Raw genomic sequence first — 23044 nt, 5'->3', positions numbered from 1 at the left:
CGGCTGCTTGCTTTAGTTGCAAGACTTTGCGACTTAATATTGATCCATATATAAGGCGCACTGTATTATAAGGCGCATGGTCAGCTTTAAAAAAAAATAAAGGCTTTTAGGTGCGCCTTATAGTGCGGAAAATACGGTACCTTTATTGTCAATGTTACAAAATGGGTTAACATATTGTGACAACAAAAATCGGCATGACACTCCATTTTCACACATTCACACTGTTTTCCTGTCCGCTATTGTTCCTGTTTATTGTGTCCTGTTTAATATCGGTTTCCAGTTTCGTTCCCGTCTATTTTTGTCCTGGTATGTATTCTCTCCAGTTTTCGTTCCCGTCTAGTTTGTCCTGTTAAATTTTGACATCCTGTTTCAATATCAATCCTGTCTGTCCCGTCCTGTCCGATATCTGCTCGGGCAATTCGTAACTATCTTGTCGGTCTATGGCCTCCTATTCCAGGCCAGACCGACTCCCGATTTACCGTAAAATAAAGGGTTGTGTGAGAAACGTCACGCATTTGGATCATGATTCTGTTCCGGTTTTTGACAACAACACATTATGACAGCTTTTTTTTAGTTCTTTCTCCACTTGCAGTAATTTTAGTTTTGCTTATTATAAAGCGGTATACAGTATTCTAAAAAGACCTACAAACAATAGGCATTCTGAAATGATCAAAAACGCAAAAAAATACATTAAAAACGTATAAATTGACCGGCTGCACAATATATGTTCCATCAATACCAAATGTGCATTGATTTTTGCTCCTTTCCAAACAGGAACAGCTTGTAAACCTGTAAAGTAATGTGTTATTTACCAGGTCAACATATGGCTTCTATTCCCCATTTTGGAAGAAAAAAGAATCGAGAACATGCTGTGAGAAGAAAATTACATTTCACGAGTCAGGACATGGCGTTGAATATAGTACTTGTAGACAAATTAACTCATTTTGTGCTATATCATATGAATACGTTTTCAAAAGCATCGTCTCAGGGGATTGACAGGACTGAGTTCAAATACTGACAGAGAGCCAATCAGAAGCCGTGACAGTTGGGGCCAAATGAGCGGGCACAACTGAGTCACATCAGTAATCATGACAAACAATTGTAAACGTTTGATTTCTCTTACCTGATATTAAGTCTGCTCTGCGAACCCTAGCATTTTTGATGAGTGCCTCGGTCCAATCTTTTCGCATAAGACATTTCCCACTGTCTTTCTTTTTCTTTGAACAGGACTTCAATTTACAATAAATTGAGTTTTTCTCCAATTCACAGCACGATGACAGCTAGAAGGAACAACAGTTTTATTTTTTTCTGTTATCTGCATACCTGTCAAACTCCACTGCTCCGTGCCCTTACAAACTGTCGTATTTTCCCTTACAAAATACAAAATAATCAAAAACATGTGTTTCGTTATATCATCTCATTAGCTGCACCGCTTATCCTCAGTAGGATCGCGGGGGTGCTGGAGCCCATCCCAGCAATCATCGGGCAGTGGGCAGGGGACACCCAGAACTGGTTTCCAGCCAATCGCAGGGCACACAGGGACAGACAACTCGCTCGCTCATTCACACCTAGGGACAATTTGGACCGGCCAATCCACCTGATATACATGTCTTTGGAATGTGGGAGTGCCCACAGGAAACCCACACAAGCACAGGGAGAACATGCAAACTCCGCACAGGTAGGCTGGTAGCCGGATTTGAACCCACACAAGAGGTTCCCAAGACCTTAGAACTGTGCCGCACACGCACTAACCACTGCGCCGCCGTGCTGCCCTCGTTATATCGTATATATTGTTAATGAACATTTTGTTGTGAGATCCTGAGTTGCTCGACATGAATGAGGTTTATTACAAAAAAAAAAAGTTCAAAAATGAAGTCGGTTGGACGTTCACTGTAGAAGGAAAATATACATGCACATATAATTAAGTAGAATAATACATTTTCTTATTCAAATTATTTCTGCATTAAATTATTGTTGGTAATATACTCATTAAAGGGATAACCACATACCTGTCTTTTTTCATTTTCTACTCTTTATACTTCCTTTTTTTCTTAACTTCTTTATACAACATAAAAATTCGTAATATAATGCATCAAAGCAAGTGAGTCGTTTTAGAGTTGAGCCGAAAAAGCCGGTTCTCTAAAAAAGAAACGGACTTCCTTTCACTACACAACTCGAACTGGTTTGACTTGATTGATTTGCCGTTTGGTGATAGTCGGTGTATACCGGATGGTACCCATAATTGACAAATTTGCGTTTTTCCGTACAGATTTTCTTGTACGTGGTACACGTCTTAAAATGCATAATAAACGTACTTTGTACGGCAAAAACGTACAGGTTGACAGGTATGCTTCTGACCAGCGCAATTATCTTTTTGCCTCCAGGCTAAACCCCGCCCACTGGATACGTCACAATGTTTATAAACTAAGGGGTCTATTTCAAACAAGAGTTAATCTCTGCCTTTGTCATCAGTGGCCATCAAATGTTTGAGGACGAAAAAGGACTTGAGCTGGAATCGCGCCGCTTTTCCACAACACTTGACATTTTGCCACCTTCAATCAGCCTCGCTCTTTCATTGACGAGCCATCGGCAAATGAAAACACTTGTCGTCTATGTATTCATAAATTATGCGTCTCCGTTTAGCAATGAAAGTATTTCAAGTAGTTCATGTACATGAAAAACCTTTTCACGTTCACATTGGATCACGTAGGGATTGGGGTTTTTTTTTCGATAAATGAGAGCGGCCAATACTGGAAATCATATTTCAGAATGTATAAAGAAAATTTCCGGATTTGTTGTTTTCCCTAGTAGAATTTTGGAGTGCCATTTTTCAGGTTGGAAGTGATTCTTACACAATGTTTTCACTTTAATGTCACGGTTGCCATGGGGCCCAATTGGCTCCGCCCATGTGGCGCCGGCTGCAGCTTGTTGACGGATTGGCTTCCCCACTACTTAAACCCTGTCTTGTCAATCCCCTGTTGTCAGTCCGTCTGTGAACCTGACTCACGCCTGTCACGTTTTTTGCTCCTGTTTGTCTCCCGCCACGACCTGTTTTGATCTCAACCACGTCTGCTCTCGTGTCCCGAATTACGATCCGTTTTTGATCCCGACCACGTCTGCTCTCCCGTCCCGAATTACGATCCATTTCCGACCCCGACCACGTCTTCCTCTCCCAGTCCCGAGTACCGACCAGTTTTCCGCCCCTGACACCGCCATCATTTGTTACGGAAGATCCACTTCCGTGTTCGGATTACAAGCTGAGCACAAGATCGTGGGCGCACCCCTTCCTCGTTCCTTCAATAAAACTTGTGGTAAACGTTACGCAAGTGGGTCCTGTTTCCGTTCTGGTCCTGACATTTAAGGAATAATGTCAAACAGCAAAGTAGCAATCATTAATACCTTTATTGTACACATTTGGTATGTACATAACTGTTTAATATTTTGATAATCTCATGTGAAAACGGTATTACTTACAATAACTGGTTGTTGAGAAAAAGGCTAAAAACTGGAACATTTTAAGGTAACAGTGTCACAGTTGCCATGGCGCCCAATTGGCCCCGCCCGTGTGGCACCAGCTGCAGCTTGTTGACAGATTGGCTCCCTGTCAGTATTTAAACTCTGTCCTGTCAGTTCCCTTTTGTCGGTCCGTCTGCGAATCTCTGTTTTTACACGACATGCCCTTTTTCGCCTGTCCTGCTTTTTGCTCCTGTTTGTCTCCCGCTACGATCTGTTTCGATCTCGACCACGTCTGCTCTCCCGTCCCAATTCCCGACCTGTTTTGATCTCAACCACGTCTGTTCTCCTGTCCCGAATAACGATCTCTTTTTGATCTCGACTACGTCTACACTCCTCTCCAGGCTTTTGACTTGTTTCCGATCCTGACCACGTTTTTGCTCTTCTATCCCGGCTACTGACCTGTTTATTCCGTTCCCGCCACCGCAGTCCCTGCTTCCCGCAGGGATGCAACCCTTTCCCTTTCTTCTAATAAAACTCATGAGAAACGCTACGCGAGTGGGTCCTGTTTCCGTTTTGGTCCTGACCGATTCTTACAATTTTTTCACTTTAAAAATTAACTGCAAACAACAAAGTAGCAATCATTAATACCTTTATTGTACACATTCGGTATGTTGTACATAACTGTTTAATATTTTGATAATCTCATGCGAAAATGGCATTAATTACAATAACTGGTTGTTGAGAAAAGGCTAAAAACTAGAACATTTTAAGATAACAGTTACACTTAATTAGTCTTATTTTTATGAAATCACTGAATGATTAGTATTGATACCACATATTGGGTTCGTCAAAACAATTGGTAATTAGTGAATAATTAATTAATTTTTCCCTGCAATAGTACTGTTGACAGATTTCTCAAGCGATAATGGCAACGTCTGCTGAATTTGTGGAAAACATGAACAAAAAATACCGGATGACAAAATGATATTGTATGCAATAATGGCTTAGCAGTACTTAAGTAGAGCCATTATTGCATGAAAGTAGTTAAGGACATTATCGCATGCCAACAGTTAAAATATAGAATTTAAAATATCAATAATTCCAATATTGAAAAGTTAATAAAAATAGAAATACTGGAAGGTTTTCTCAGTATAGTAGGATGTTTAGACGCGTTCTAAGGGATGGGCAGGGCACCCGTATGATGCGGCGGGGGTAAACCAATGAAAGCTGTCGTGCCCTGCTGTTGATAGATAGATAATACATAGTGAGTCAGTGCCCGTAACACTGCATGAAAGTAGTCCCCAACTGATTTTTTAAGTGGTTTAACTCCTGCGAAATCTATCCATTTTTTGGACCAGATAACCTCAATAAGGTATAGGCTATAAAGTAATTTGCAACCAGTGTTGAGTGTCAGTGAGTCGGACCTTGGCTAATGTTTACATGCTAACACTACAGAGCTTACTCATTACAGTTGAACAGTTCGAATATGTAACACGTACTTTCATTTGAAGTGAAGCAATTAATTCATGAATCAGGGTTCAAAAATAAATTGATAAAAATAGAATAAAAACAAAAAAAAAGGAGGAAAAACTAAAATAAATACATGAATAATGTGAAGTTACCAATGCAGTCTTTTACTGGACAAAAAACACAAATAATCCAATTCATTTCTTCTTCATTTTCCTCATGTTGAGGTTTTTTTTGTTTTTCCTTGCCCTCATGTAGGTTTTAGATCGGGGGATGTAATAGTCTGTGGTCTGTGCAGCCCTTTGAGACTCTTTGTGATTAAGGGCTATACAAGTAAACATGACTTGACTTGACTTGACAAAAGCAACCAGGTGATGAATGTGCTGTATCTGAATCAGATCAATGAATTCTCCTCCTACTGGTAACCATGGAAACCAGTAATGTCTGTTTCATGCATTGAAGCAAACCCCTACCCAAAAACTGGCTTGGAGAGGAATGGGTGTTGCCAGGTCGTACTTGTCCAAGACACACCATATGAAGGGGTGCCCCTATGAGCTATGTGGTTAAGGGATCTTAGAACTGTGAACCCTCAGACTTTCAATGGATGAAACTAGGTGACAGGGATTCATTTGTCAACATTTTGTCAGGACCAAATCGAAGACAGGACCCACTTGCGTACGTTTCTCTTAGTTATATTTGGAAGAAGGGAAATGATTGTACACACGATTCGGTAATCGCTGGTCGCTGGGAGCAGGTTGCTCTGAACGCGGAAGTGGTATTTCCGTGGCGAGCGATGGCGGTGTTGGGAGCGGAAAAAACAGGTCAGTAGCCGGGACAGGGGAGCAAAAAACGTGGTCGATATCAGAAAATGGGTCGAAGCAGGGAAACAAATGGGAGCCAAACAGGAGAGAGTCAGGGTCGAAAAGCTTGCCTAGCGTAATCTGAGGTTTGCAGACGGACTGACAACAGGTGACAGAAAGACGGGGGTAGAAATAGTCACAGAGAGCCAATCACCATCTGAGGCAGTTTGCGCCAAAGGAGCGGGCACAGGTGCCTCGCATCAGATTCAGATTCAGATATACTTTATTGTCATTCATGTACACATGTATACAGAACGAAATGCTGCTACATTTGACCCGCACAGTTTCCTTAAATATACAGATATAAACATGTAGTATTGAGTTGGAGTATTGAAAAGGGATTTTATGTACAACAGTGCAAAAAAATAAAAAAATTGTATCATGAAACACGCAAGTGGGGTTCATATAATGTACACAAAAAAAAATATGGATGTGCAATGGTAGTAATCATGACACATTTACTGTATAGAGCAGGGGTCAGGAACCTTTTTGTCCCAAAGAGCCATAAAAGCAAAAAATGTTTTAAAAAGAAATTGAGAGAGCCACATCATATATTTTCAGACAAAATTGAAAAAACTGCCAAACACGCTCTCTAGACAAAAGCTAATTCTTCAGCACATTTTATTTCACTGTGTGTCATTTGATGATTTAATCAAATGTATGAAATGATAATAATGCCAAATCCTGTGTCAATTTAAATATGCCATTTACAATTTGTCTTCCACCTTCAGTTAAGAGTGTTGAGGCAATTTTTTCCCATGAAATTTGTCCTTAATAAAGGTTTCAAAACAATGTGCATGCAAAGTTCTTTTGTAAAAATGTCACAAATTACTGCAAATGATAAGCTGTGTGCAGGGATCTGCCCACCTGTACTGCTCACCCAATCAAAGTCGTTTGCCAGCGTTTTTATTTATCAGTTTAAATGGTTTCTAATCGAACTTCTGCATTAAGTTGCTTCGGCTTTATATGGACCAAAATCGGGATGAAATCACTTGACTTTGGAACGCCACAGAGAGATGTGCAATAGTTACATTTTATTTCGGAGCCATATGTACTCATGAAAAGAGCCATATATGGCTCCTGAACCATAGGTTTCCTACCCCTGGTATAGAGGTAGTATATAATAATAATAATAATAATAATTTCCTTTGTATTGTCATTCTGTGTAACAATGTACACAGAACGAAATGTCGATACACCAGACCCGTTGTAGCGAGCCGATGCAGCCGCAGCCAACAGAGGGCGCCGCCATTTTACCAATGTTATAAGTCTTAGGTATGACTCATATAAAAACAGATTATTTTGGTTTATGATGCATTTCCTTGAAGTTAAGTTTGCTGAAAAACCAAAACAAAAAACCTGGTTTCCTCATTATAATGAAGTTGTGTTTTTGTGAAACTATTAACTGTTTTCGAAATGATGTTTCTACGTGTGCTGAAATAATCAAACTTGATTAGGCATTAACAATAGAGTTTAATTTCCAGGAAAATCCCCGTTTTCACGGGCTCCCGAGTCGGTTTTATTCCCACATATTTCGCCAAGCGTTTCAGTCTCCAATGTGTTAAGATTGGATGAGCTCAACGGTATCATGACATGATTTTAAAGGTAATTCTCACACACCGTCGGGGATATTATTGTTCTGCGGCTTCCTCGTCATTTTCAGCGAAGAAAAAAAAAAAGTCATAAAAGATTATTGACTACCATTCTTGTACTATATTGCTTAACTGTGTTGCAAATGAAGTCTCTTCAGTCACCAGGAAATGCTGTCAATGCTTCATAAACTTTATAGAGTGACGGCTCCATAAAGCCTACGGAAGAATATACATATTCCGGAGCCTTGGGCCGCACGCCACAAATTTAGTATTTGGAGATAAACAAAATGAACGACGTGTCTACTTAACTGGGGGAGACATTTAACCGCTCGGCCCAGCTTTAGTAACCCTCGGTTCTGCCGGGGACTGCCTGGCATGGTGGGTAGGGTAGAAGTATCGGTCAGAAATATTAGCCTATCTGTTTCAACTTTTTGATTTATGCACGGGAGGTCGGAAAACCGTCTCTATCTATCTATCTATCTATCTATCTATCTAGACATCTATCTAGACATCTATCTAGACATCTATCTAGACATCTATCTAGACATCTATCTAGACATCTAGACATCTATCTAGACATCTAGACATCTATCTAGACATCTATCTAGATATCTATCTATCTAGACATCTATCTAGACATCTACCTAGACATTTATCTATCTAAACATCTAGACATCTAGACATCTATCTAGACATCTATTTATCTATCTATTTATCTATCTATCTATCTATCTATCTATCTAGACATCTATCTATCTATCTATCTATCTATCTATCTATCTAGACATCTATTTATCTATCTATTTATCTATCTATCTATCTATCTATCTATCTATCTATCTATCTATCTAGACATCTATCTATCTATCTATCTAGACATCTATCTAGACATCTATCTAGACATCTAGACATCTATCTAGACATCTATTTATCCATCTATCTATCTATCTAGACATCTATCTAGACATCTATCTATCTATCTATCTATCTATCTATCTATCTATCTATCTATCTATCTATCTAGACATCTATCTAGACATCTATCTAGACATCTATCTAGACATCTATTTATCCATCTAACTATCCATCTATCTATCTATCTATCTATCTATCTATCTATCTATCTATCTATCTATCTATCTATCTATCTAGACATCTAGACATCTAGACATCTATCTATCTATCTAGACATCTATCTATCTATCTATCTAGACATCTATCTAGACATTTATTTATCTATCTAACTATCCATCTATCTATCCATCTATCTATCTATCTATCTATCTATCTATCTATCTATCTAGACATCTATCTATCTATCTAGACATCTATCTATCTATCTATCTAGACATCTATCTAGACATTTATTTATCTATCTATCTATCTATCTATTTTGGTCATATCCCTCAAGAGGGGTGACCGACAGCAAGACAAACACATACAATAACAAAGAAAATATACAGGTAAAAGTGAAAGATAACAAAAAACACACACAAACATTTTTGGACCATGGTCAACCCAAATGCCCAAACACTCAAACAAGTTAGGCACCTCGTCACCCAGTCGGTCATGCAATCGTCCCTCCAGATGAAACGGGACACAAGAAAGCGGCCATGTCACTCAGGTCAGGGTGACAGAACACAGTCTTTTGTTCAACGGCAGGGCCCGACAGTTTTCACTGGTTTACCCCTGCCGCATCATAAGGGTGCCCTGCCCATCCCTTAGAACACGTCTAAACATCCCACTATCCTTTCACAACACCTCTCCACTCATTCCTATCACCAACAAGAGCTCTAGCTTCCACTAGATTTCAACCTCTTTCCTGCAGTGCACTCATAACACCATCCATCCACGTCAATGGCGGCCTTCCTTTTAGTCTCCTTCCATTGACTTCTCCTCTGTAGATCCTCTTCAACATTCCCTCCTCATCCATCCTCTCCATGTGTCCAAACCAACTGAGTAACCCACAGGCTTGCTCAGTTCCACTACTACTCCAGTTTTGTCTCTCACAATTTCATTTCTCCAATCCAATCTTGTCATAGACTCACTATGTACACCATGACAATATTAGCATTCTTCAATACTGTAGTCTATTAATGGTGGAATTTTTTTTCATAACTTTTTTCCATCAAGCTCAGGAACTTCAAGGAGGATTACAACACCTAAACATGTTTATTCTGAGGCATTGTTTTGATTGAAAGACCTGAAAAAAATGAGGGGGGGGGACTATTTATACGGACATTTTTAAGCAGAAATACACAACAACACTCCCATCCAAAATCGGTTAAGCCAGAAATGTGATATTCAGTTTTGGCTCTGAGGCCGAGTTAAGCGTGGTCACCGCCAATGTTCCCTGTAATTTTCCTTACGGGTCTGAGCGTTCGCACAAAGTCGGTGAGCAACGCTTGAAACAACAGTGAGCAACCGTAATCCCAAGTGTGGCAAGATAATTAAATATCAAACATGTCCAAAACTTGACATCAAGTTACATTTTGCTGAGTTTCCGGCAATGCAAAATGATTTTTCTCTTTTGAATGAATTGACTCATGTACTATTGCAAAGGTTATTTGTTCTTACAATTCTTTCACAAGATATCCATTTCTTTTTATTTCCTGATATATTTTGTCGCATAATATTAACATTTTGGGGGGCTTATTTAGTCGGTTGTAAGATACAGAACTCTACTTAATCACATTTTTTTAGTGGAAGTACAATGTTGGCAACAAGATTCACTTGATATCATTGGAAATTATTTGAATGCAATACAAACTTTTTCTTCTTTTTTCCGTGTTTTTTTTAATTCCTTTAAAAAATCTCATTGTGATTATTTTTCCGAGCTGTTACTTTTTACTTTTTGTTCTCTATTTACTTTTTTCCTACATGTCTTTCTTTTCTTTTTTTCTGGCGTTTTTCTAAATGTTTCCTTCTTTTTTTCTCTTCCTTTTGTTTCTTTTTTCTCAGCTTTTCACTACTTTTTCATTTTGGTATTTTTTCTTTTTAGTTCTATTCCCCCCTTCCTTTAAGTCATTTTGTGCATCATTTTACATAATATTTGGTCATGTTGGGATGAAAGAAGCAAAATCAACCTGAAGAGCCGTTTAGGACCCGAAAGAGCCGATTCCTTTTAGTGAGCCGAGCCGAAGAAGCCGGTTCTCGGCCGACTCTACTAACTTTACTCAACTTTGTTCTACGACTTCAAAATACCGCATTTAGGACACAACCTCAGGGAAACCCGTGTATTTTTACCTTCATGCACTGTAACTTTGACTTAAGTTGCTTCTTTATTAGTAATTTTGAGCCCTCATTTTTGTGCGCTGGCTAGATTTTCTTGTGCGCTGAGAATGTGCAAGCAGTGCGCAATTGCGCACGCGCGCAGCTTAGAGGGAGCACTGGTCACCGCACCCGATCAACTCCGAGTCAGGTCACCCCACCACTCTCTGAGAGTCGCTTTAATGGCAGCATCAGCCGAGGTTTTATTACTGTACCTCGATACCTGTCAGAGATGATTGGGCTCTGTAATTGAGGGTCAGAACCAAAGAGGCCACTCGCTCACCTACATGACGGTGTGACGCGGAGCAATGGCCGGTACTGTAAAACGTCTCCAGCTAGCTTTCTGCTTCTCATGTCGGAGTGGCGATTTAGGAAATGTATTCCACGCGAGTTGTCGTTACAAGAGCGCTTCTCTCTAATATTCAGCTCCGTCTGCTATTATGATTTATTTATCACGCGTAGGAACCCGATGCTCGCCCCGAGTGAGTCCTCGTCCATGCCATTTGGAATTGTGCCAGGACATTAGAAAAGGAATGGATTATTGTAGCTTTACATACGTAGCATGGTTTTTGCAGGCCAGTTTTTGGGTGGACCTACGTGTGTGAAGCTGTGAAGTCATGTGAGGTTAAACACGGATTGACCACAGTTTGGCAAAAAAGATGCCGACATTGACCAGGAAAATCACAAAAAATATACAGTGGAACCTCGTAGTCCGTTCCAGAACCCTGTTCGAAAACCGATTTGTTCGATCACCGAAATCATTTTTCCCATTAAAAATAATGTAAACCGTTTTCATCTGTTCCAACACCCTGAATGTTTACGTACGTTTGCGTTAGCGTAATATTCCGTACGAAAGATTACGCTAACGTGAACGTGTAAAATTTAAAAAAAGGATAAAAAAAAGAGTTATGAATAGGATTTCTTACCTTTGTGGTGGTCAGCAGAAGGTGCAGGCAAGATCAACAATAGTTGTATGCACTACTTTTCTTTTTTCACCTGTAGCAACTTTGCTGCTTGCACTGACTTTCTTCGGAGGCATAATTAGGGGCTAAAACACTTGGTACACCTACCGTATTTTCCGCACTATGGGCGCACCGGGTTATAGGGAGCACCCCCAAAAAATAGTTTTTGGTCCTATATCTTCCATAGATAAGGCACACCGGATTATAAGGCGCTACAATGGGAACATCGACAAAACAGTCAGATGATTCAGTCAAACTGATTACCTCCTTAACATTCCCAAAGCTTGCAAAGAAGCAAATACATGTCGTAGACACGTGCGGATGCGGTGTCCGTACGATGTCACTCAGATGCATCGTTCCATCATTCGGAAGGTTAAAGTCTTGGAATTCAAGAAATGGCAACCATTCCTTAGTTTCTATTTTCTTTTTCACTCGCAACTTTACTGTGCATATGACAATAAACACTTGGAATTGAGTTTAATTCACTCAACTCATCACAGCAACATCAAGATCGTTCTAAAACAAGATACCGGGAAAATATAAAGCCGCGTAGCTCACCTAAGTTCTCACGTTCAATAATGATACGCAATCATGGTCTTCTTACAACCGTGAGTGTAGTAAATCCAGGAGAGTAAAATATCTACAGATACAGACTAATGAAACATGTTTCTTTATGGCGTTATTTAGCAAGCTTGCTATTCAGTCATCTTTTTCGGCCAATTGCAGGGTTTGTTTTGGCCCTCTAGCGTATCTGAGGCTCCGAATGACTTCAGCCAATAGCGATCGATTTAACGGATGATTGACACATCTTTTTCGGCCAATTCCAGGGTTTGTTTTGGCCCTCTAGCCAATCCGAGGCTCCGAATAACTTTAGCCAATAGCGATCGATTCAAATGATGATTGACACATTGGTTAGCCAATGAAACGCCGGTATATAATTCCCAGCATACACCGCGGACTACTTCGCGTTCGGGGGAAAATCTAGTCGGCGGCTGCTTTCATTAGTTGCAAGACTTTGCGACTTAATATTGATCCACATATAAGGCGCACTGTATTATAAGGCGCATGGTCAGCTTTTGAAAAAAATAAAAGCTTTTAGGTGCGCCTTATAGTGCGAAAAATACGGTATATTAAAAGCGAAAGCAAAACGAAGCACGTCCGCACGCGATAACAGTTGGTCACGAAAAGAGCGATCTACACCCGTACGCCGCTCAGCATTGCACCCTAGCGTACGCACTCACGCATTACCGGCGTTCGAACTCTGATTTTTTGACCGAACCGCGAAGCAAGAATTTTCTCAAAATTTTTGGTCGGACACCGATTTGTTCGAACTGAGAGGCGTTCGAAAACCGAGGATCCACTGTAATAAAAAAGTTAGTTAGATTCTGCAGTAGTAATTCAACCCAAATTTGCTTCTTATTGTGGCATTTAGGTGAGAAGTTCAGTAAAATAAGAAAAACCAAAAGACATTTGTTTTACAAACTGCTTCGGTCGCAGAAGTGCTGGAGCCCATTCCAGCTGATATTGGGCAATGGGCAGGTCAAAACCAGAACAGGATCATGACCCAATCGCGTGACGTTCTCACACAAGCCTTTATTTTACAAGAAATAAGGAGTCTTGCACGTTAGGCAGCCGGTCTGGCGTGGAAGGACAGGAAACCAGAGACCAACGAGACCGATTCCAACTGCCCGAGTTGATATCGGACAGATGGGGTCGATACTGGACAGGTAGGGACAGACAGGATAGATAATGAATCAGGATATCGAAAATTAACAGGTGAAAGTAGACAGGAACAAAAACAGGAGAAAATAATAAACAGGACTAAAATAGAAGGAGACAAAACTGGAGACCGAAATTAAACAGGACAAAATAAACAGGAACAATACCGGACAGGAAAATCCAAAAGGAAGTCTCAGAACCCACGTCTTGCGGGGCAGAGGTTCGTCGACGGGCTGACAAGGGAAGTGTCACAGCGCTGAGCTTAAAATAGACAGCAAGCCAGTCTCTCAACAGGCCGCAGTTGGCGCCCAATTGGGCACCATAGCAACCGTGACACACATAGGTGGGGCCAATTGGACGCCGTGGCAACCATGACAGGGCAGTGGACACCCTGGGCTGGTTGGCAGCCAATCAAGGGGCACACGTAAAACCAGTTATTCCTATGAGCAATTTGACCATTTGGAGTGTGGGAGGAAACCAGAGTGACCATAGGAAATGCTCGCAGGCCACGTGAGAACATGCAGACTTCGCACAGGGAGGCTGTGTGTCAGGACCAGAACGGAGACAGGACCCACTTGCGTGCGTTTCTCTTAGTTTTATTGGGAATAAGGGAAAGGATAGTAGATAGATAGATAGATAGATAGTACACATGATCCGTTGATCGCTCGTTGCGGGGAGCAGGTTGCTCAGATGCAGAAGTGGTATTTCCATGGCGAGCGATGGCAGTGTAGAGAGCGGAAAAAACAGATCACTAGCCGGGCCGGGGGAGCAAAATCATAGTCGAGATCAGAAAAGGGGTCGGAGCCGGGAAACAGACGGGAATCAGAACAGGGGAGAGTCAGGGTCAAAAGGCTTGCCTAGCGTAAGCTGAGGTTTGCAGACGGACTGACAACAGGTGACAGGAAGACGGGGGTATGAAAAGTGACAGGTAGCCAATCAGCGTCCGAGGCAGTTGGGGCCAAAGGAGCAGGCTCAGGTGCCTCGCATCAGTAATCATGACACTGTGAACTGGACTTGAACCTTGGACCTTTGAGCTGTGAGGTAGACATTCTAACCAGTCATCCACCATGCTGCCAGGAATACTTCGAAGTGGAAAGAAATGCGTATGTGCTACGTGTCTTTAGCACAATAAATGACAGATGGTCCGTTTATATTTGTCACTGCATGCTGTCGAGCTACTGCGGGATGCGTCGATCGGCCAACAAATTTAGCTTTGTTTACCTTTTCCATTTCTCATCCCCTGATTTGCTGTCGCAATGTTATATACCCTCTATCGTTGCTCCACTTGTTAGCCACCCCGAATGATTTCCCAAAGGAATATTGTGTTTGTCCTAAAAAAAAATCTGTTTTTATCTTTCTTCATAGGCCATTTTAATAGTTGCTGAGGCTCAACCAATCATGGGTCACTTGCTCTATGAAGCAGAGCTGTGATAGGTTGGTAGGTGAACCCTAAGCAATCTACTCATCCCTGGATTGCCACTTTTCAAATGGCCTCCTCCAGAGAAGCATAAAAACACAAAATGCATTTTTTAGACTTCTAGGGGTTCATAAAACATAATATTGTTAGGGAATCCTTTGGTTTGACTTCTGTTTAGAAGTTGAATTTAACAGTTTGTTTTTTTTTAGATTACACTATAACCGTTATACGGCCAGGGTTGGGTAGGGTTACTTTAACTTGATTAGTTTCAATTACTTTTGGATTACTCCAATACCAAATATGCTAATAAAAGACAAAATAAACTAAATATGAACAAAACGATGACTCACAACACGTGGTAAGCTTTCTCTCCTGGCTTTGATCTCTTTGATCTCCGGCAAAACTAACATAAAATGCCACAGAAACAAAATGAAAATAAATCCAAACAGCTTGCCAACATCATTTTTGCCGTTCCATGTATTCTGTTACTCCCCAAGCCTGCACAAAATTTAGTAATTTTATTCATATTTAGTTTCTTTTGTCTTTTATTAGCATATTTGGTATTGGAGTAGTCCAAAAGGAATTGAAAGTACAGGTAATCAAGTTAAAGTAACCCTACCCAACCCTGCATTTTCCAAAGTAGACGCACAGGGAACACAAGAAAAAATGGATAAGTGGTTAGGAATCAAGCCAAAACCTCAGCCCCAGAAGAAAGATTCAAAAGAAGCTAAAATAAATTATGACGCTACAAAACGTAAACGTACATTAAAGGCATCGTGAAAAGAGGAGTTCACGTGGCTTGTAGAAAACAACGCAACGCAAACATTGCATGAATGAAGATGAGTAAATACAGGTACTTGAGGCTTGAGGAGTAACGGAATACATGGAACGGCCAAAGTGATGTTGGCAAGCTGTTTGGATTTATTTTCATTTTGTTTCTGTCGCATTTTACGTTAGTTTTGCCGGAGATCAAAGAGTCAAAGCCAGGAGAGAAAGCTTACCACGTGTTGTGAGTCATAATTTTATTCATATTTAGTTTCTTTTGTCTTTTATTAGCATATTTGGTATTGGAGTAATCCAATAGTAATTGAAAGTGATCAAGTAAGAGTAACCCTACCCAACCCTGGGAAAATGATATGCAAATGCACGACCTTATAATTAAAATCAGAATAAAGCAAACGTTTGATTTGAAAAAAAAACGAAAAAAAACGTTTTTTTGTTTGTTTGTTTTTTCCCTTGAAAAAGTTGTCGGCCACCCGGGCGGAGAAGTTTTGTAAGTTGTACGCCCGACGTAAAAGATGCGCGCTCCGGGCGTCCGGGCAGACGCTATTTCAGACACTGCATCAGTGTCCAATCATTTTGGCAGCTGAAATGGATTCATGATCAGGCAAACATTATTGTGAATGTCAGATGAGGCTCAGTGAAGTTGCGTGATGTGAGATCAGGGGATGCAGTTACTATGCAAAGGAAATAATAGGTACTGGCCTCCCGTCCCTGCAAAGTATCTCCATCGATCGAACTTGAAAACGGACACTAAAAATTATAGACGATCCCAGTCACCCTGCTCGCAGGTACTTTGATGACCTGCCGTCAGGTTGCCGTCTTCGCTCCATTGCGAGCAAGACTTCACATCCTAAAGAGAGTTTTTACCCTTCCGCTATCCGTAGTTCAACGGGAATTGATTTAGGTTATTATTTATAGTATTATTATGCCAACGGCGTTCCTTTGACCTATTCTACTCTAATCTTGTTATTTACATATTCTTTCTTTTTAAACTCATCTCATCTCATCAGCTGCACCGCTTATCATCAGTAGAGTCACAGGGGTGCGGGAGCCCATCCCAGCAATCATTGGGCAGTGGGCAGGGGACACCCTGAACTGGTTGCCAGCCAATCGCAGGGGACACGGGGACAGACAACTCGCTCGCTCATTCACACCTAGGGACAACTTGGACCGGCCAATCCACCTGAAATGCATGTCTTTGGAATATGGGAGGAAACCGGAGTGCCCACGCAAGCACGGGGAGAACATACAAACTCCGCACAGGAAGTCCGGTAGCTGGCTTTGAACCCACACAGGTGGTTCCCAAGACCTTAGAACCACTGCCCCGCCGTGCTGCCCTTCTTTTTAACTATTCTATATAATTACAAGTGGAGAGGTGTTGTGAAAGGATAGTGGGATTGTGGACGCGTTCTTAAGGATGGGCTACGCACCCGTATGATGCGGCAGGGGTAAACCAGTGAAAGCTGTCGGGCTCTGCTGTTGAACAAAACAGTGTGTTGTGTCACCCTGACCCGAGTGATTGTATGTGTGTGTCTTGCTGTCGGTCACCCGTCTTGAGGGATATGACCAAGGTAGATAGATAGATAGATAGATAGATAGATAGATAGATAGATAGATAGATAGATAGATAGATAGATATAATTACCTTGTATTATACACTACAATATCTTTTTTACTCTATTCTTTTTATTCTTTTAAATCTATTACTTTATCATTATTGAGTGTCCGCGTGTCAAATGATTTCTTGTATATATCATGTTTATGGTTTATACTGGCTAAATAAATAAATACAATAGAATACAAAAAAAAAAAATTCTTAACTGTGGGCCACACTTTGAGACGCTTTGGCGACAAATAAATGTGGTCTGACTTGAACTGACCCTTTGATTTGTTCCCTGGAATCAACATTTCCACGGCTCACTCGCCCCCTCTGCTCTCTGTTCTTCCAGGTGGTGGGTCAAATCGACAAATTGACGTCAGACTTTGACTTTGACCTGGATCCAGATGACTGGACGGTGGCGACAGCGAGCAGCACTTCCAGCAGCGAGCGTGGCCTGGGGGACGCCTTTCGCCTGGACTTCCTCAACGCCGACGTACTTTCCGACAGCTGGGAGTTTTGCGGTTACCAGGAGGCAGCCGGCGGGGCTTGCGCACGCCCACCCGGTGAGCCACCGACGGGCTACTACCCGCGAGCGCCCCCGGGGCGAGGGACGATACCCACCCAGACGCCCACCCCCGCCGGCACTGCCTCGGTTTACTCGCAAATGAACGGCGGGCTACCCATCCCCAACGGGCCGCGCATCATCACTCCGGACTCGTCCAGTGAGGAGGCCAGCAGCTCCACGCACAGCCACAAGACGAGGGAAAGGGTCCGATTCAGTGACAAGATCCTCTACCATGCACTGTGCTGCGATGACGACGACGACGAAGAGGAGCAAGAGGAACTCCCGGACGACAAGAGCGACCGGGCTACGCCCGACAGCGAAGGCGAGCCGGGCTTTCTGGTAGATCCCCTGCCGCCCAAACGTTCCACTTCCGAGCATTCGCTCCTCCACAACTGCCTGGATCCTTCTTACGTCCCCTTGTCCATGAGAAGTATGACGGGAGCGCACACACTACCCAGGAAAGGCCTCCTGAACCCGGGCTGCCGCAAAAAACTGCTCCGGAACAGCAGCACGCAAACTGTGTCGGATAAGAGCACCCAAACTGTACTGCCCTATATTCCAAGCAAACAGAAAACAAAGGAGCTCTGAGCCGGCTGGAACTTCCCTCCTCACCATAAGAACTGTGCATTATTTAATATTAAATACATAGCTAATAGATTAATACACAAATGAATCAATTACTAAATAAAGAAATGTTATATGGGGAAAAAAACACTGGGCTCCATAATTTATTTCAAACTCAGGTTCTAAAAATACATTGCATATCTGTCACTAAAGCAGTGTTCATTTTATCCCGGGAACTCACATGTTCAAAAATTATGGGTCCCAACAGAGATCTATGCGTCCCCAAAATTTAGTGTTTTCGAGTTTGAAATTGTAAATCGGCGATATATATATAAATATATATATTCATTCAGTTTTAATCATCAAATTATTAATTCATTTCTGAATCCAATTATTGTTGGTAATATACAGGGAGTGCAGAATTATTAGGCAAGTTGTATTTTTGAGGATTAATTTTATTATTGAACAACAACCATGTTCTTAATCAACCCAAAAGTCTCATTAATATCAAAGCTGAATATTTTGGAAGTTGGAGTGGGGCTTTTTTAGTTTTAGCTATTTTAGGAGGATATCTGTGTGTGCAGGTGACTATTACTGTGCATAATTATTAGGCAACTTAACAAAAAACAAATGTATACCCATTTCAATTATTTATTTTCATCAGGGAAACCAATATAACAGCTCAACATTCACAAATATACATTTCTGACATTCAAAAACAAAACAAAAACAAATCAGTGACCAATATAGCCACCTTTCTTTGCAAGCACACTCAAAAGCCTGCCATCCATGGATTCTGTCAGTGCTTTGATCTGTTCACGATCAACATTGCGTGCAGCAGCAACCACAGCCTCCCAGACACCGTTCAGAGAGGTGTACTGTTTTCCCTCCTTGTAAATCTCACATTTGATGAGGGACCACAGGTTCTCTATGGGGTTCAGATCAGGTGAACAAGGAGGCCATGTCATTAGTTTTTCTTCTTTTAGACCCTTTCTTGCCAGCCACGCTGTGGAGTACTTGGATGCGTGTGATGGAGCGTTGTCCTGCATGAAAATCATGTTTTTCTTGAAGGATGCGGACTTCTTCCTGTACCACTGCTTGAAGAAGGTGTCTTCCAGAAACTGGCAGTAGGACTGGGAGTTGAGCTTGAGTCCATCCTCAACCCGAAAAGGCCCCACAAGCTCATCTTTGATGATACCAGCCCATACCAGTACCCCACCTCCACCTTGCTGGCGTCTGAGGCGGACTGGAGCTCTCTGCCCTTTACCGATCCAGCCACGGGCCCATCCATCTGGCCCATCAAGACTCACTCTCATTTCATCAGTCCATAAAACCTTAGAAAAATCCGTCTTGAGATTTTTCTTGGCCCAGTCTTGACGTTTCGGCTTGTGTGTCTTGTTCAGTGGTGGTCGTTTTTCAGCCTTTTTTACCTTGGCCATGTCTCTGAGTATTGCACACCTTGTGCTTTTGGGCACTCCAGTGATGTTGCAGCTCTGAAATATGGCAAAACTGGTGGCAAGTGGCATCTTGGCAGCTGTACGCTTGACTTTTCTCAGTTCACGGGCAGTTATTTTGCGCCTTGGTTTTTCTACACGCTTCTTGCGACCCTGTTGACTATTTTGAATGTAACGCTTGATTGTTCGATGATCACGCTTCAGAAGCTTGGCAATTTTAAGAGTGCTGCATCCCTCTGCAAGATATCTCACTATTTTTGACTTTTCAGAGCCTGTCAAGTCCCTCTTCTGACCCATTTTGCCAAAGGAAAGGAAGTTGCCTAATAATTATGCACACCTGATATAGGGTGTTGATGTCATTAGACCACACCCCTTCTCATTACAGAGATGCACATCACCTGATATGCTTAATTGGTAGTAGGCTTTCGAGCCTATACAGCTTGGAGTAAGACAACATGCATAAAGAGGATGATGTGGTCAAAATACTCATTTGCCTAATAATTCTGCACTCCCTGTACTGATGAAAGAGATAACCACAAACCTGTCTTTTTTTTTTCTCCTTTTATACTTCCTTTTTTTCTTAACTTCTTTATACAACATAATTCGTAATATCAATAATCAAAGCAAGTGAGCCGTTTGAGAGCCGGCTCTTTTTAATGAGCTGAGCCAATATAGCCGGTTCCCTAAATATAGACGGACTTTCTTTCACTCCACGAGATCGTCGGCCAAGATCGGCGAGCAGACGGAAAGTCGAACCGTGAGACCAAAACGAAAATGCCTGACAAAAAGTTTGGAGTGCAGTAAATCTTTGTTAAAAAAAGTAATCGGGTAATAATGACAATTTTGTGGCAAAAAGGTTGCGTCCCGGGGACGCGTGTTAATTTGAGACTTTGCGTCCCCAGCAAAAATGATGCGTCTAGGACGCAGGGCCGCGGGCAAACGAGAACACTGCTAAAGTACGAATGGGTTCAAACACCTAAACCAGCCTCCTCAATATTACAACCACACACCCTTCTTGAAACTTTTAACCCTATAATTAATTTAACCTCTAAAATTCGCCCTATGTTGTCTCAGTCGGATGCGGAGATTATAATTCACGCGTTTGTTACCTCCCGTCTCCATTACTGTAATGCCTTACTCTCCGGTCTCCCGAAGTCCAAAATTAAGAGCCTTCAGCTAGTACAAAATTCTACAGCGAGGTTTTTAACTAAAACAAGAAAGTTTAATCACACTACCCCGATTTAAGCTAACCTGGATTGGCTCCCTGTTAGCTTGAAATGTGATTTTAAGGTTCTGTTGGTAGTATACAAACTCATGCATGCACTTGCTCCATCATATCTTTCAGATAAAATCTCCCCCTTCGCTCTGAAAATGCTGGTCTACTACTAATCCCAAGAGCCAAGAAGAGATCCACAGGTTCGAGAGCGTTCTCCATTCGGGCCCCGGTGCTGTGGAATGCTCTTCCCCCTGAGATTCTATCTGCAACCTTAATGGAAATGTTTAAATATGAGCTAAAAACACACTTCTATTCCAAAGTATATGAATAAACTATATGTTATGTTGATAATATGTGTATCATTTGCCTTCATGGAGGTTTTAGATCAGGGGATGGTGTCATAATAGTCTGCAGTTTGCAATAGTCTTTGATGAGTGCAACCCTTTGAGACTCTTTGTGATTAAGGGCGTCACAAATAAACATGACTTGACTTGACTTGAAAAGTATAACCCGCAATATTTAATGGAAATGTAACTCTGAACCTTAATCATTATTCTGAAACCACAGCCTAACTAAAGTATTACCATTGCTTTTCTCATTCTAGATCTAATCATAATCCTAAACCCTAAACCTCAACACTAACACTCCCTCTGACAGAGAGAAAACTGATTTCTGCCTGTTTTTTTACATTAACCCCTTGAGAGGGTTACACCTAACCTCAAAGACTTCATCAAAACTCTTCTCTTAAGCAGCCCTTTTCATTGACCCCCAATATCCACGGGTTAGTAGCCGGGACAAAAAAGCAAAAAACATGGTCGGTATTGGAAACGAGTCGAAAGCCAGGAGAGGAGAGTAAACGTGGTCAGGATCAAAAAACGGGTCGAGGCCGGGGAACAGACGGGAGCAAAACAGGGGGGAGCCAGGGTCGAAAAAGCCTGCCTAGAGTACACTGAGGTTTACAGACGGACTGACAACAGGTAACAGAAAGGAGTGGGTTTAAATAGGGGCAGGGAGCCAATCAGAGTCCGAGGCAGTTGACGCCAAAAGAGCAGGCGCAGCTGATTCACATCAGTAATCATGACAAAGGCATCCTGAAAACCCTACCTCCAAAACTAGAATATGGGTAAAAACAATGCAAACCATTGATTGCACATGAAATAAATTTTTAGGACAACCTTTTGTTCGCTTGTATTGCACTTTCTACCCATTATGACTCAGAGTAAGGATTTTGCTAGATTTGACTCCCTTCTATGCAAGTATTCAAATTGTTATTGACAGTCAATTCATTACTTTTAATCCGAATTCCTAAACTAAACAATAATTCAAAATTTTATCATTCTTCTATCACTTTTTAACAATAGACAAACTTCAAAGTACAGTATTATTAAAACATAAACCTCGTCATAGTCAGTATCTTGATATTGTGTGGTTGATAATATTAGAGCTCAAACTCAATAATGTGTCAGGACCAGAACGGAAACAGGACCCAATTGCGTAACGTTTCTCACAAGTTTTATCGAAGGGAAGAGGAAGGGCTGTGCCCACGATCAGGTGTTCGGTGGGCGCGGGATGCAAGTCGCTCTCGTACTCGGATTGGGATCCGAACACGGTAGTGTATCTTCCGTAGCGAGCGATGGCGGTGCCGGGGATGGAAAAACGAACGAGTCGGTAGCCGGGGACAGACGGGAGCAAAAACGGGACAGCTGGGAGTCAGGGTCGAAAAAGGCTTGCCTAGTATACACTCAGGTTCGCAGACGGACTGACAACAGGGGATTGACAGGACCGGGTTCAAATAGTGACAGGGAGCCAATCAGAACCCGCGGCGGTTGGCTCCAAATGAGCGGGCACAGCTGAGTCACATCAGTAATCATGACATAATTATCAGGAAACCAGAACCTACCAGTGGACCCCAGAGCATTCGTTTAAGTATTTTATTAGGGAAGCGTTCAGGGCTTGCTGGAGACGTGATGGCCGTCAGACGTCAGCAGCGGCGCCGGGGAGATAACTTCGGAACGAGTCCGGAATCGTAGTGCGGAAGTCAGGCAGGTCGTGTTTACCGGGGCCGGAGAGGAGATCGAAGCGTGGGACGGAAACAGGTCGGATCGAAGGCAGGCAGAAA

General features: G+C 41.9%; 1 protein-coding gene across 2 annotated transcripts in view; it reads left to right on the top strand.

Annotated features, from left to right (window-relative positions):
• Positions 1–18595, top strand: part of insyn1 (inhibitory synaptic factor 1) — a 179274-nt gene extending 160679 nt beyond the window's left edge. For both annotated transcript variants that reach the window (XM_088333504.1, XM_088333503.1), the window contains exon 3: positions 17476–18595. In XM_088333504.1, the coding sequence (XP_088189630.1) occupies positions 17476–18279 (804 nt within the window). In that variant the 3' untranslated portion in view covers positions 18280–18595. The remainder of the gene's footprint in view (positions 1–17475) is intronic.
• The last annotated feature ends 4449 nt before the right edge of the window (positions 18596–23044 follow it).

The sequence above is a fragment of the Urocampus carinirostris genome, chromosome 4 (assembly GCF_059441175.1).
Source record: "Urocampus carinirostris isolate Australia breed hairy pipefish chromosome 4, RoL_Ucar_1.0, whole genome shotgun sequence".
Lineage (NCBI taxonomy): Eukaryota > Metazoa > Chordata > Actinopteri > Syngnathiformes > Syngnathidae > Urocampus > Urocampus carinirostris.
This window is presented reverse-complemented; position numbering and strand designations above follow the sequence as displayed.